This window comes from Fukomys damarensis, unplaced genomic scaffold, assembly GCF_012274545.1.
Source record: "Fukomys damarensis isolate Sample0158 unplaced genomic scaffold, DMR_v1.0_HiC HiC_scaffold_38, whole genome shotgun sequence".
Classification (NCBI taxonomy): Eukaryota; Metazoa; Chordata; class Mammalia; order Rodentia; family Bathyergidae; genus Fukomys; species Fukomys damarensis.
The window spans coordinates 50,246,256-50,262,655 of record NW_022900950.1 but is presented as its reverse complement, the minus strand read 5'-3'; the positions used below and the strand labels follow the sequence as shown (position 1 = coordinate 50,262,655).

General features: G+C 35.8%; 1 protein-coding gene across 2 annotated transcripts in view; it reads left to right on the top strand.

Annotated features, from left to right (window-relative positions):
• The window catches only part of Lrrc63 (leucine rich repeat containing 63), a 35,202-nt gene extending 19,420 nt beyond the window's left edge, over nucleotides 1–15,782 (top strand). The window contains exons 7-10 of one of the 2 annotated variants that reach the window (XM_010637024.3): nucleotides 7,139–7,222; nucleotides 11,661–11,900; nucleotides 14,936–15,189; nucleotides 15,721–15,782. In XM_010637024.3, the coding sequence (XP_010635326.1) occupies nucleotides 7,139–7,222; nucleotides 11,661–11,900; nucleotides 14,936–15,176 (565 nt within the window). In that variant the 3' untranslated portion in view covers nucleotides 15,177–15,189; nucleotides 15,721–15,782. Of the gene's footprint in view, nucleotides 1–7,138; nucleotides 7,223–11,660; nucleotides 11,901–14,935; nucleotides 15,502–15,720 lie in introns of those variants that run through there. The other variant, XM_010637025.2, reaches the window with a different exon arrangement.
• Nucleotides 15,783–16,400: the final 618 nt, after the last annotated feature.

Below are 16,400 nucleotides of genomic sequence, written 5' to 3'. Positions count from 1 at the left end.
TAAAAAAAAAAAAAAAAAACAAGATGACTGGACTGTTAAGTGCCTAGAGTGAAATAATCCAACCATATAACATATCTTTATTAAGTATTTACCAATACCCGACTCTGTCCTAAGAGTTGGATTTAGGTTGGTAACTGAAAGGTGCAAGATCTTTTTCCTTGTGGAGCCTAGAATCTAGGGAAGGATATGGAAATTTTTAACAAACACTATAATGAATATGTAAATACATATAAAACATTTTAAGGGCTATGACTTTAAGGAACAATAAGATGTCAGCAGAAATATGAATTAAATTTGAATTGTTAATAAAGCCTAACGGGAAGAAACGGCATTTCAGCAGAAACATAATTATGAGCACAGTCCAAGAAGAGGGAAAGAGCATTCCTGCAGTGGTACTAACGAAAGTGGGCAGGGAAGACTGAACTCTCCACAGGTGGCTGGAAAGCTGGCCTGGCGTTGTGTGGGTGGCAGAATGGCCCTAAGTGAGGCCCAAGGTCATGAGAGAGGCTTTATCTGTGAAATTTTGGGGGTCATGTGAAAACAGTTACATTTTATTTTAAAGGTCATAGAAGCTATTAGTTGATTTTTAGCAGGAAAGTGACAAGAAGAAAGCTGAAAATATTTGAAGAATGGGAAATAATGCGTTTAGATTAACATGTTGTTTGGGATTATGTATTCCATCACAATGTTGCACTTAGACATATTAGGCTCACAAGAGAATTTTGTGCTGGAGAAAATGACTTCAAATTATCAGTTTACGAGGTATGATAAAATAAATACAGTGAAGAGCTGGGGATATAGCTCAGTGATGCCATGCCCACCTGGCGAGCACAGAGTTCTGAGTTTGAGCTCCAGTACCGCAAACACACACACACACACACACACACACACACACACACACAAACAAAAATACAGTGAAAGTTTAAATTTTTTAAAAATATATTATCTTTAAAGACACATTGCCACTATTCCCTCTCAGAATACTCACCTTCATTTTGAACACATTTATCACTTTTTCTTGACACTTTCTGAGGAAGTTCTAGAAATTCTCTTTCATGTCTTTAGTTGCACTGTCTTGGCTGCCGTGATGTTGAGAATTAGGGCAAAACATTAACCTTTCATGGTCAGTTTGACTTGTAGGAAAAGCCAGAAGTCACACAGTGCCAGATCCAGTGATCAAGAGGGATGAGGACACACAGTAATTTGTTTTGTTTTGTTTTTGGTACCAGGGATTGAACTCAGGTCCTTGTGCTTTCGAGGCAGGCGCTAGAAGCACTGAGCTGAATCCCTGGCCCCACAGTTATATTTTTATGAGCTTGTATTTATTTTTATCACACCTTGTAAGGACACTCACAAAAGAAGGCTTTCATAACTGTTTCCAAAAGTGGGAAGAACACAACGGGATGAGTATTTGGAAGTCAGGGAAAATATTTTGAGGCAGATTAATGGCAGTGACTTTTATGGTAATAAATTTTTAATTTAATTAATGGCAATACATTTTAAAATTTTAATTAATTAATCATTTGCCATATGTTTTGACTACATCTGGTTTATTAATTGAAACCATTGAGCCTGGAAAGAGCCACCTTTTCAAGTGATATTTCAGGAGACGCATCAGTGTTTCAGGTACAGACAGATAAAGAGGAAATTATAGAAATGGGGACTCACGTTGCACAGAGAGAACCAGCTATATCACGGAAGCCAAGCAGTTGGTCTATTTCAGAAAAGGATGACCAACAGTGTCAACAACAGAGAACAGTTTCAATGGAATGGTAGAAACAAAAGCCAGTTTGCAGTGGGCCGAGGTGGAAAGGTGTAACAAATAGCATATGAGAGACTCCCAGACATAGGCTTTGTGTGAGAAAAAGGCTGATTTTTTTCTGTCTGGGTGCACACAGTCTGAAATGAAGAAAGATATCAGCAGTTGGTCAGAGAAGAAGCAAAATTTTTATAGGATTTAGGGAAGGGGTGCGCGGTCTTAAGAAATCTGGGATAGAATGCTTGTGATCAGGTTTCTCAGGATAGTCAGTACAGATGTGTATAACATTGGATAACATCAGATTTTGAGTTGCTGGGGAGAAGACACGTTCTGTCCTAAATTTTCTTTATGGGTATCTGTTCCCTTTACTGAGGATAGTATGGCCCTTTAGTGGTTCCTGTTGTTTGCTGAGGGTGGGATATTTGCTGAGAGGGTCTCATGCAGGTCAGGCATGACAAAGAGGAGAGAAATTGGTAATGATAGATATAGACCACTTTTTGAAGAAATTTGAATGCAGTGGGAGTAGATAGTTTAGATAAAACTGCAGGGAACATGGATCTTGGAAACATTTTTGTTGTTAACTTAAAAAAACAGGCTTATTCACAATGATGAAAAAGAAGTGACTGAAGGCATGGAAGGGTGGATGCTGTTACACATTTTCACAGGGGATGAGAGGGAAAGGAGTCACAAGTACAGGTAGAGGTCCTGGTCATAAACAAAAGCATTGACTTTACTTCCTAAAAAATGGAGACAGGCCCTAAGAATGAATGCAAGAAATACACAGTTCCATGGATGAGAAAACATAAAATTCAGTCAGTTAGCAAAGACTTTAGCTCCGATTATCTATCAGTTGAAGGAGGTTACTTTGAAATGTCTTTAATTAGGTTCACCTTTGGGAGTAAGAAAAGTGAAGAAGAAAAACAGCTTTGAAGAAAGTTGTCATCATTTAGCATTGATATTGAGAGGAAAGGAAAAGAGGGTAAAGCATAGGAAAGTGAACATTTGAGAGACAATTCTGTGGGCTGAGTTGAGGTTGGAAGCTGATTTTTTTTTTTTTTTTTGGTTCCGGGGATTGAACTCAGGCCCTTGTGCTTGCAAAGCAGGTAGCAGAACCACTGAGCTAAATCCCCGGCCCCATTAGAAACTGAATTTGTAGTGGCACTGATCTGCATTCCTGTGTGGTTTTCCTTACTAGCTCTCAGTCATTCATTTATAAACTTGAGCAGGTAGATTTTAGTTCCATAAAAAGACTTCTTCTATGAGAGAGGCCCTAACAGCTCTTGGATTGGCTACTTGCAAACCTCTCACCAAAAAAATCAAGAAAACAAAACAAAACAAACAAACAAAAAAACACAAAAAAATTTTCAATTGTGGAGGATATTTGCAATATTGCGGGTTTTCCTTGAACAATTGTTAGGTTCTAAGGAGAAATCTGCCAACAACTGAAGCCACGAACTCTGAATGGCAACTTTGAGGAGTATACCCTATTGGGATGGGCCTCATTTTAGTAGGGACATTTGAACTAAGTGTGGCTGTTAGCAGTATAAATTTAGCAGTTCAAGTGAAATTTAGCAGTATTTTATTAAATAAAACAATTGTTACCCAACTTGCTTGAAACCACAGTGTAAAATTTAAATTAAAATATGTACTTATTCTAGATTTATCACAGGAAAAATGATTGCTGATTGTAGTAACTATGCTTGTAGTGACTAAACTTTATGTTTAAAAGAATTGTCTTTTCTTATTCTCATCATTTTTCTAAATTATGATTTCCATATGTAAAGAAATACATTTATTTTCCTCAAGAATGTTGTGATTCTCAAAAGTTTTTCTAAAAACATGATGGAATTATTTTATTATTATTTTTCTGTTCCCAATGAGATCTTTCTAGTTCCATGGAATTTAATATGACGTAATAGGAAAAGCAAGGTACTTTCAGAGGCAAAGCTCTGTGCCTTAGATGCTGTAAGCTTTGGAAAGTCCCTGGCTCACTTTTTTGTTTCTGCCTGAAAATATTTTCAACAACACTACAAAAATCATTAAGGAAATCTTTCATTATTAAAAAAAATACCTTCAGTTATTTCTACAGATTTTTTTCCTAAATTTTAAAACAAAGCATCCAACATTTTTGAAATTGTATAATAGCTAACTGTTTCAAGGTAGGCCAATTTGAGAGTTCATAAGGAAAAAAAATCTACCGGGTTATAGCACAAATTCACCAAGGCCTAAATTTTTATTCCTTTTTTTAAAAATGTCATATAAGTGTTGAATTTATTTATTTTTCTCATTGAGTTTATTGGTACATCTTAGGTATACAGTACAGTTACATTCATTACTGGGATCTTGTACCTTTACATGACAGGTCTTGGTTCTCATTTTTTCCCCTTACCCCTGCCCTCCCTTCACCCCCTCCTCCCCTCCCCATTTACAAACATTTTTCATTTTCTCATATTTTTTTCTTTTCCCCTACTCTTCCCACTTTCCCTATACCTTTAGCCCTTTTCTTCCTATTTCACAATTATATCATTAGGGTCTTATGTACTATTTTAGTTTTTCACACCAGAGAAACTATTTGGTATTGACACATGTGTGACTTATTTATTTCACTTAGGAGTATATCCTCAATATGTATCCATTTTCCTATGAATGACTCTAACTTCTCATTCTTTATGGCTGAGTAATATTCCATTTTATAGAAAAACCACATCTTCTCTATCCAGTCTCTGACTGATGGGCAAATGGGCTGTTTCCAAGTTTTAGCTATTACAAACTGTGCCGCTATAAACATGGGTGTGCATATATCACTGTGATATGATTCTTTTAATTCTTTTGGAAAGATACCCAGCAGAGGGATGGCTGGAACAAATGGAACCTCTAGTCCCAGCTCTTTGAGGTATCTCCATATTGATTTCCATAGTGGTTGCACCAGTCTGCACTCCCACCAACAATGGAGAAGGTTTTTTTTTTCTTTCTCCCCACAACCCCGCCAACATTTGTTATTGTGTGATTTTTTGATAGCAGCCATTCTTTGTGGGGTGAGGTGGAATCTCAGTATTGTTTTCATCTGCATCTCTTGAATGACCAGTGATGTGGAACATTTTTTCATATACTAAATTTTTATTCCTAATATTTTGTTTTGACCTGCTTAAAGCATTCAGTATGAGGCAACATGGCAGGAGGGAAGTTCATATTTTAGAGCAGGAAGCAGTGGGCTGTCATCCCATTACAGATTAGCAATGTATAACTAAAATCCCGTGCAATGTGAGTAGTTTTAGAACCATGAAAAGTTCTTTGATTTGTCTTTTAAACCTCTTTCAAAATAAATATAATAAGTGGTCCGGAATCTAGCTCAGTGGTTCTGCTGCCTGCCTTGCAGCATAAGGACCCGAGTTCAATCCCCAGTACCAAAAATAAAATAAAATAAATATGAGGGCCGGGGATTTAGCTCAATGGTTCTGCTGCCTGCCTCCCAAGCACAAGGTCCAGAGTTTGACTGCTGGTACCAAAACAAAACAAACCCCCAAAATAAATATAGTGAATCATTTCAAAAATTGCAAAGAATTTTTCTTTTCTCAAAGGTTTTGAGCAGAAAAGGCAAGAAAAGGAGCTAAAGGGGGAAGAGAGGAAAGAAAGGATTGAGTAAGAGACTGATTGAGAGACATCATTGACCCTTAAGTGAATAAAGAGGAATAGCTGTAACAATTTTTAGACACAAACCCTAAGGTTATAAAGAAACAAATGTCAAAGAGGTAAAAAGGACATCCTTATCTTTTTCCCAAGAGAAAAAAATGACATAGAAAATTTCTTCTTTTAACTAACAGAATCAAATTTGACTTTACTTGTCTGATTCAATTTGCTGTAATTGGCAGGAAGTTTCTTTTTTGAAAGAGAAGCCATTTAGAACAAAGGACTCTAGTAACCTACTTGAGAGCCTATGTTCAGAGCCAGTTCTAAAAGGACAAATATTTATTTTCCCATATTGTTATTCATTAATGGAGAGACTAAATTTCTCTGTCTCCACATACCTGAAGAAAAAGATAGCTATATTTAATTTCATACTAACAAGTTACTTGACATCTTATAGCTTTTATTTTCTTAAATTTATACAAAAATAATAGCACATTTGCAGCCATAAGTGAAACATCATTTTAAATTGCCATGAACATGTTATAGGCTACTGTTATTTAATTGCTGTAGTGTTTATCTCTGTTGTTACATGTAATTATTAATGCTAGCCTGTGCTTCCAAGTACCAGCAGGAGCCTAGTTTAAGCAGCTATTGGCTGGTAACGTGCTAACAAACACATTCTTCTTAAAATGTGGTGTTTGGTGCTGGTGGGATATGGAGTGCCTGATCAAACAGGCTGCCTAGACGATGTGCTCCCTAAGATTATAATCAATGAGATAAATTCCAACTCTAGTCCCTATACAGTATCTTAGCTCCTCAATGCTGTTCAAGACCCATTGAGCTTCACAACGAACAGGATACATCATCCTCGGTAAAAGTCTGGTGCCAGGCTAGTTTTCCAGTACTGAAATGGAAAGGGGAAACAAGATGATTCTAGAATCTGCCCGAGGCTAGAATACAAATATCATGATTTTGAGTTGAAACATAGAGCAAATACTATTATTTTTTTTCCTCTAGAGGTGATAAGAAGTTGGGTATGAATACTAGCAATTTCAGTTTCAGATCTTACACATACTAGGTCTTTGATCCATTTTGAATTAAATTTTGTACAGTGAGAGATAGGAATCTAGTTTCAATCTTCTGGATATGGATATCCAGTTTTTCCAGCATCATTTGTTAAGGAAGCTATCTTTTTTCCAAGTATGTTTTCACCCTTTTGTCAAGAATCAGATGGCTGAAAAATGGAAGCGAAGTCTGTGTAAATAGAGAGGTGTGGAGGGGGTGAAGGGAGGGCAGGGGGTTGGGGAAAAATAAGAACCAAAATATGTCACGTAAAGGTACAAGATCACAATGATAATGTAACTGTACTGTATACCTAAAATATACCAATAAACTTAATGAAAAGAATCAGATGGCTCTAGTTGTGTGGGTTTGTTTCTGTGTGCTATATTCTGTTCCACTTTTCTATGTCCCTATTATAGAGATCTTTCATCTCATTATTAGTTTGATTTCTAGGTATTTTTGTCCTTTTTTAAAAGCTATTGTGAGTGGAATTGTTTTCTTGATTTCTTCCCTAGATAGTTCTTTCATGTTTGGAAAATCAATTGATTATATAATATGAATTTTATGTTCTGAGAAAAATCCCACTTTCTGTATTGTTATCTGTTTCCCTAAGTCTTTAATTCTTTCTTTATCCCAGTGATTAAAAAATGTATAATCTGTTTTATAATTAATTTTTTCTTTGTATTTAAGGTTATTTTCCTTGTCCCATCTTGAGGAACTGGATGTTTCCTACAATGAAATCACTTCTATTCCAAGTGACATCCAGAAACTTAGGTATTATGGAATAGTAAATACATACAAAGTCATACCCTGTAAGGGCATTTGGTAATGATTGTGACAGAGAATACTGAGTCTTTCATGTTCTTTGTTGCCTGCCATAAAATGTGCAGTGTATAAGTATGAAATTTATCAGAAATATAGTTTGAATGATTGGCGTACAGTTATTTTAAAGCTATATTTCCAATAATTATTTAAAGGATGATACTGTGACAACTAAATAAAATGACAAGCTACTTTTGTTCATTTTTCTGTGTGGGCCCCTGTGGTACTTCCACTTCATTCATTTTTAATAAGAATATATATATATATATATATACAAAATATTCATAATATACATTGTAATTTTAATGCTAAAATCACATTAATTAAGAAAAGTGATTTTTTAAGAAGTCTGAAGTTCATCTGTGTTCTTCTGGGTTAATACCATACTATTTTGATTATAATTTAAAATAATTTTAATAATTAATAGGTTATTTTTCAGTAATAATCTCTTGACTATTCTCTTAACTTCTTAATCTTTAAGGTCATTTTATATAATTCTCAGTCCCTCCTTCAATACATAAAAACACAAACTTGGCATTTTAGTTGCAATTGTCTTGCATTACATAAAAGTTTTGAAGAATTTTATGTTTGATAATTGAATTTTAAATTCTAAAGCATAATACATATTTTTAAGATTTTTCAGATTTTATTGTATGTTCTTCATAAGAATTTATAACTTATTTCACATCTTGAAAAACTTTTCTACATATTTTACAATTGTGTTGCTACTACCAACATGCTTTTATTTCCATTTTCAGCTGAATATTACCAGTGTAAAATAGAGAAAAACTATATTATATTTTTTGTGGTACTGGGAATTGAAACCAAGGTCTTCACAATGAGCTACACCCCTAAGCCTTTAAAAAAATTTTTTTTAATTTTTGAGACATGGATTTTCTAAGATACTTAGTTGTCCAGGCTGGGCTTAAACTTGTGATGTCTCTACCTCAGTCTTCAGTGTACTCAGATTGCAAGTATGTGCCACTGTGTCTGGTGGCTATGTCCTTTATATTAATTTTAAATCAAACAATGTTACCAAATTCTTTTATTAGTTCTGATTGAGATTTTTGGTTGATCTGATTGATTTCTTTTGATTATCTAGGAACACAAGCTCACCTTCAGCAAAATGAGATAATTTTTTTCTCTGATTTTCTAATATTTATACCAATCACTTAATTTCTCTTGTGATAATTTTTGTATTTTAATAGGAGAATTTAGCATATTTGTATTTGCAGCATATGTGACTGATCATTTGATTTTTGCCTTCCATTTTATTTTATATTTTACTGTTTACTTGCATTCCCTTTTTCCTGCATCCTCTTCTCCTCTTTCTAATTTCTTCCCGTTATTTTTTGAGCTTTACTGTACTTTCCTAAATTCAGAATCAGCATAATTTTATTTAATATTTTTTACAAGTCCCCCATAATTATCTGCTTCCTAACACTTTCATCGGCACTCAAGACGTACATAAGATACTTTTATTTTCCTAATTTCCCTTCAAACTCAACTACATCTTATTTAACCCTAGATTTTATTGAGATGCTTTAGAAACTATTAGATGCTACTAATTCTCACTAGTTTTTTCTTTGCATTCTCTCTTTTAACAAATATTTAGCATTTAACTCTCAAAATCATTTTTAAGCAGTTTCCATTTCTATTTCAATACATGTGTTTCAAGATCCGTTGCTTACTGCTTTTTCCCTCTCCTCTTTCATCTCACCTTGAACCTGGAGATATGCTGCTTTTGATTTCCTGACTGCTTGGAGTTTTCCTCAAGTCTTTTCCTCAGGTGGAGGATATGAGTAATTTTTTCTCTGAATCATGCACCACAACAGATAACTGATGACTGGGATAAGTGGACAATCTCACCTTGAAGCCCTTTCCCATGAAGCCTCCATCAGCACATCCAGTGTGCAGGCAAGTAATCTGCTTGCCAGTTTTATTTTTTTCTTTGTGAGTGGCTCTTATTTTCATCTGAAAAGATTTAATTTTCTCTCATGATCTTTGTTTAATCTTCAGTAACTTTATTAGATCACATTTAAGAGTATCTTTTTATTTTTTTTTAACAGTTCTTTTTTGGAATTCAGTGAACTCAATCTGCCATCTCTAAATTTGTTTTTTTAAGTTAAGAAAATATGTTTAATTATGCCTCTCTAACTCTGTTTCATTTTCTCTTCTAAAATGCCCATCATTTATATGTTAGATTTCCTGGATCTGTAATCCATGGCACCTGTATTTTCTTCACAGTTTTCCTTATAATTTTGCCCATTTTTTTCCGTTAAACTTTTTAGTTTCTTTTTTATTAGCATATGTTTGTGATACATAATAATTGAATTAATCTTCAAGAATTGGCATATATGCATAGTACCTCACAGTCACTTTGGTTGTCCTTTCCCCTTCCTGCCCTCTACACCCACATCTTTCTATCTCCACCAAGTTGTTGCTCAGTTTTGAGTTCTTCTACCTTGCTTCCCATTTGCATTCCCATGAGGGTCATGTTCTTCTGTTCCTCTACTTCATTTTTTATTTTCACAAATCTTTCATTTTTTACTCAAGAAAGTTTTGAGTGTATGTGTAGGCACACATCTGCTCTGTATTTAAATCTGATCAAGTATTTCTCCTACCCCCACCCAGCTTCTGTCTCTCACAAAGTGTGCTTGCCTTGGGACCACAGTTCTATGTGTCGAGCTTTCCTCTTCTCAGCACTGTTCCTTCTATGTGGGCCAGTGACAGTCACAGAACACCACTCAGCACCAAAAGTATCAGTCAGTAGTACATAGGAGGAAGTCTCTCTGACCCCCACAGTGCTCAAGCTGTGAAGGCTGTCTAAACATAGAGCTCTTCCAGTTTTGAGGATTAGTTAGCCTGCCTAGCTTCCTCAAACTCATTGAAGAGAAGGAGGCTCCCATACTGCTACATCCTCCCAGATAAACCAGCTCAGGCAGGAGCAGCTTCCCTATGGGTGTTCCGGGAAATTTCATTAGCATTTCCCTAATGGGCACTCAATCATAGTCAATCTGATTTTCTACAGGAAACTTGTCCTGGTTGCCTCAGGCTGCTGTAATATCCTATCTCAGGCAAGTACCTAATAACAAAAATTCATTTCTCATGATTCTGGAGGCTGGGAAGTCAAAGACTGAGTCACAGGCAGATTGGTGTCTGGTGAGATCTCACTTCATTCTAGACAGCTGTCTTCTCATTTTCAGCTCATGTGATGAAGTGGGTGGAGGTTCTCACAGAAGCTTCTTTTATAAGGGCGCGAATTCTGTCTATGAGGGCTCTACCCTGACCTAATCACCTCCTAAAAACTCACCTCCAAATGCCATAACTTTGAGGCGGAGATTTTAAGATAGGCATTTTGGGTGGAATAAACATTCAGACCAGAGCAAGCCTCTCTGCTACTGATTCCTAGCCTTAAATTTGATGCAGAGGAAAAAATGACCATAACAGCTCACTCCTTCAAGACCATAACAGTCTGGTGTCTTGCTCATGTTTAGCAGACCTTGAAAAGTACAGCAGGCAAACTGTGACTGAAGAATTTTGATAGCCACCTTCCCAGCCTCCTTGTTTTACATACCCACTTTGACTATATTTTAATATTGTCAGCAAGATTTACAATTGAAGAGCTTAACTTGGGCGAATATGAAATGTGAGATTAAGACTGTCAGAATCCAGAGGCCACCAGCTGCTTACTACCTGAAGCTTACAGATTAACCTGTTTACCTCTACTACATTTGATAAATTGCACCAGATTTGCATTTGAGTTTTATATGGTCCTCATGAATAGATACTATTCTATTTGCTTCTAACAGTAATTAGAAAGAAGAAAAATGATTGTAATGTTCTCTGAACATTATTCAGAGAAATAAAACATGAGATCAGTCCTGTTGTTCTCTTTGAATAAAGAAACAGGGGACATTAGAAGTAATTGACCAAGTGAAAGCTATAGGACTCTGGTATTGGAAAGTCAAAGTGTAACATAGCACATGATATATTTTGATAGCATAAATTTCACTGTTTTCATAAGATTTGAATAAAAATATATTGATTTCAAATTTTCTAAGTTTTTGTATATCATTTATGATTCTTATGTAATATTTATTAGTCTTCATAGGTTTGCATATATTTATTTTTCCATGGTGATGGTATGTTACAAAGACCCCAAATACATGCTTTTACTCTGCTATTCACACAAATTTACATGCATCATAATACATTGGTTCAGTTGGTTGGAGTAAATACTCTTGATTCTGAGGAAATATTAAGTGTAGATATGTTTTATTGCTATTAAGTTTGATGCCAGTTTTCAAAAATATTGGGCCAGAGTTGTAGTTCAGTATTATAAATTGCATATGACTGCATTTTACAATACAGTTTTCTTCATTTATAGATCACTGGAAAAATTGAATATTGATGGAAATTATTTATTTTACTTGCCACCTGGAATTTTGAAGCTTAACCTAACAAAGATCTCCCTTGAGAATACATTTACTCATCACAGATTTTGGACAGAGAATTCTTTGATTAGTCCCCCACGACTTACTCATATTACTTCTTTGTTCATCGTCAGAAGTGATCTATGTACATCTTATGGTGTGATTCCAGTGAAAATTCAAAGGTTACTAAAAAGGTGAGTACATTCTAAAGTGTTTTTAGCCAAAGTATGCTTCACTTTTCTTTTCCCTCCCCCCTCCTCTTCCTTGCCCTCCTTTACTGCCCTGAATCTCTCTTTCTCTCTCTTTCTCTCTGTCTCTCTCTCTCTCTTTACAATATTGAGAATTTACTCCAGGGCCTCACATATGTTTGAAAAATGCTATTGAACAAAGCTACATCCCTAACTCTTAATTTTATTTTTGAAACAGTCTTAAGTTGCCCAGGCTGGCCTTGAGCTTGTTGAGCTCCTGCCTCAGCCTCCCAAGCAGCTGAGACTATATTGCTGTATCAAACTGAATTCAGGAAAGGAAATCACTCAGGAAGGCAGGAGGCAGTGTGCAACTCTTTCATTATGTCCACCTGACTGGGATCACTCCCATAGAAGCTTTCAGGCCCAGCATATTGGCAGGCTGGCAGTTTTATAGGGTTGCAAGCAGAAGGTACAGAAGCAGAAGCAGAGTATTTGAAAGTCTTTGGTTGGTTAGTTACTTGACATTTTTTACATCTATGAGGCTTAGTCTCATTGGGGTTTTCCTGGGAACATAGCAAGTAGTGTTTACATAAAGCAGAGCAGAGGAGCTCTCTGCCAGCAGGACTTCCTGAGTTCCTTACGCTCCTGTGGTGACAAATTACAGAAGTTGTCACAGCTACTCACATAACATTTTACAAAGAGCATAGTTACCTAGTTAACCCATAGCTGGTTAATAACAAAGTTAACTCATAGTTGAACAATTTAGTTATTTTTGTTAACTATATCCACCTGTCTAGAAATTCCCTTTCAATACAGGCATATGCCACAGCATTCAACTGAAAGGACACCTCTGAGTATTTTAATTTTCTTCATGAATGGGCCAGAAGGCAGTTTTAGTAACACACCTGCATACCATACTGCACCCAAAGCCACATATATATGATTCTTCAAATTTCCCCTTCTAGCTTTTCAAGTATAATATTGTTGTCTGAATTTAGTCCATTTCCTAATATTCTCAACTTATTACTTACCTCCAAAGTGAAGGGTGGGTTGCTGGGATGTAGTGGAAGTATGAGTCATGGCCGAAATATATAGTGAATGTTTACATATTAAAAAATTGATTATAAAATATATCTTGCCATTAACTCCCCTCAAAATACTCCCGCTTGCTACAAGCACACTTATGCCATTGTTATTGTCACTTTCTGAACCAGTCTGGAAGTCTTTCATGTCTTTATGAAGTATGATAAAAAAATATAGTGAATGCTGATGCTGAGTGCCATCCAATGAGAAGGCAGCCTTGTAAAAAAAAGGGCTTACTATGTCTCCTCGTCTGCTTTATTCACCAGATCTGGGCCATTCAACTTCTGGCTCTTTCCTAAAGTCAAAATGACAGGGAAAGGTAAATGCTTTGACTCAATTCAGGACATCAAAGCAGCCACAACAGTACAACTGAAGACTCAAGAGGAATTCCAGCACTGCTTCCAACAGTGTCTAGAATAATGGGATAACTGGATTTCAAGCAAGGGGGAGTATTTTGAGGATATTTAATAGCAATGTGTCTTTTACTGTGATATTTTTTAGAAAAATGTAAATAGTCATTATTATATCTCATATCTATGTGGCTGTTGCATAAATATTTTCTACAAATCACTAAATATATAGAAATTGTTTCTTCAAAAAAATTGTTCAGTCACAGGGATGTTTTACTCCATTCTAACTTGATAGAAGCAAGGAATAGAGAAGCCATACAGGGAGTAACTCTTCTCCAGATATCAATGATGAGTTTTGAAGTCATTGCCTACATTCAGCACTAGGGCTGCTAAACTTCACACACTTACCACAGTTCACTCAAGCTTGTCTTTTATTTCCTTCACAATGGTATGAACTATTTTTACTTAAACATCCATCATCAGGGCTAGGACTACTGACTTAATAACATATATTCCTAAGTAAAATGGTTTTCCAGGAATGTATAAATTGCCAACACTGACTTAATAATGCTATCATGTGTATGCTGAGTGCCACCCAGGCCCTCTGTGTTTAGGACTTGTTCCCTGGGGTGATGTTACTGTGAGGTGACAGAGCCTTTAGGAAGTGGGCCTCATGAGAGATGCACAAATCACTGGGAGTGTGTCCCCAAAGGGGATCATGGGACCCAGCCTCTTTTTTCTCTTTTGCTTCCTGCCCATGAGGGGATTTTATTCTGCTAGTTGCTACCACCATAATGTACTATCTGGCCCCAAACAATGGTGCCAATCAAAAATGGACCAGAATCTTCTAAATTGTGAGCCAAAATAAAACTTTTTTCTTTATAAATTATCAGTATTTTGTTATAGTGACAGAAAGGTGACTAGCACAACAGACAATTTGAACAAACCAGCAATCACTGGAGAAACTGAAAATGGTGATTAGAGATCTACCACTAGAGAACTAGGCCCAGAAATTTTTGATATTTACGTATGGAGATGTCTGTGCTCATGAAATTTTATTGCTCATGAGAAAGTAGAACAAAAATAATAATAATCGGGCTGGGGATTTAGCTCAGTGATCCTGCTGCCTGCCTCACAAATGCAAGGTTCCAAGTCTGATCCCTGGTACCAAAAAAAATCATCATCATCATCATCAATCTCTAAGGGAAAAGCTTGTTTCTACAGAGCTAAAACTTAGTTAGTGGTAAGCATATATGGGGTTATGAGAGTTCACCGCAAGGCAGGGAACTTGAACCTGAGTTTATTGAGTTAAATGTGGAACCAAAAAAAAGGGCTAAGTGGTCCCAGAGCAACCTCTCTCTCAAGAAGAACAAACACAATAAACACTGTACTATGGACATAGTCTTTTTGAGAAAACTAGACTAGTGATATAAATATATGTGTGTGTGTATATGTATATATATATATATATATATATGTGACAAAATATGCATTTGATATAATCACTGTCATAATTTATATAACTTTGAGTCTTGCAGAGCATAAATCACAACATTTTGACTTGGTAGAAATGTATTAAATATTGACTTGATGTTTCCTCTGTTTCAGCACATCCAGGTGTGAATGGTGTCATGGTCCCAAGTTTGGGGAAGGTTTTGGTGTCATCCGATCCTGCAATATTTTTGGAGCATTGCAACTTCCTGTTAAGTTTCATACCTGTTCTTCTTCCTGTTATAGAGAATTAAAAGAAAGCAGTTTTATTTTTGATGGTTTTCTTGGCAAACACATCGCTTTAAATATGGACTGGTTGAAAGAAAGAAAGCCCAGTGATGTATCATTCCTTCTGTAGCTGCTAATGAAGTGTATGTGTTAGTAATTATGTGTTTTGAGAGCACAGGTTCTGAGTGGAAGATACCAGTGTCTTTGTATATGGTTCTCTGTGCAATCATAGCTCCTCATAAAAGCTTATGATGGTTGTGAAATTGCTGCAGGATAATTATTTTGGAAGGAGTAGTCATATGCCTTTGGATTTCAATAAAGATCCAGAAAATTTCTTTTGGATCCTGTCTGCTATCAAAAGAAAGCTGTTCAGATCCTTTGAAAAAAGATTACATCTCAGATCTTGTCTTTTCATGTATCCCTATTAAGTGACAAGATAGTATTTCAAAGTCTTCCCGAGTTTTGTGCTGAATGTGGCTTCTAAATCATGCACCTAAATACTTAGTATTTGTGCATTTCTGTGGAAATCTATCTAGTTGCAATTACCTCAGTTGTGGTTTGTATTTGGGAATAAAATATTAATTCCAGTTTGTAGCTGTTTGAATTTATTTCCCGGTCTCTTTAAAAAAATGTGTATAATCACCAACAATTACTTTGATCTTCCTGAGATACAGGGCTTTAGCCTGATTCTATTTGGAAGCACTACCTTTACTAAGGCCTTGAGTGAAAGCCCAACAAGAAAATAGAACTTACAAAGTTACACTGCAAAGAAGCATGCACCTATAATAGAGCTGGAGGCTTTAAGAAGTAATGTTTGGTAAGAGGAAGTAGAAAAAACATTTCAATGTCACAGTATTAGATGGCATAGGATTATTTATTGTATGGCATATCTCTTATGTGTAGTTTATATCTAAAACACTCCAGTTAAACTTAATGAATTGCAGTGATTTAAATTTATACAACTGTCTTATCATTAGAGAATGTCATAAGATGAACATGATGTCAGATTCATTGCATCATTTAATGATATTTAAAGAAAAGAAAGGATAAGGCAAAATGATTTTTCTGACTACTGAATTCATTAAATTGGGATACCTAGCCAGGCATGTTGGTATACATCTGTAATCCCAGCACTCTGTGAGACCAAGGCAGGAGGATCATAATATCAAGGCCAGCCTGGGCAATTTAGCAAGACCCTTAAAAATAAATCTGAAATGTCCCCTAGGCCCCCTATACCAAAAGCTTAGTCTCCAGGCTGTGGCACTATTGATAGATGGAATAGCCGTTAAGAGGTGGGAAATAGGAAAAGATGTATGGGGGAACTCAGACTCAACTGATGGAAGGCTCAACTGTA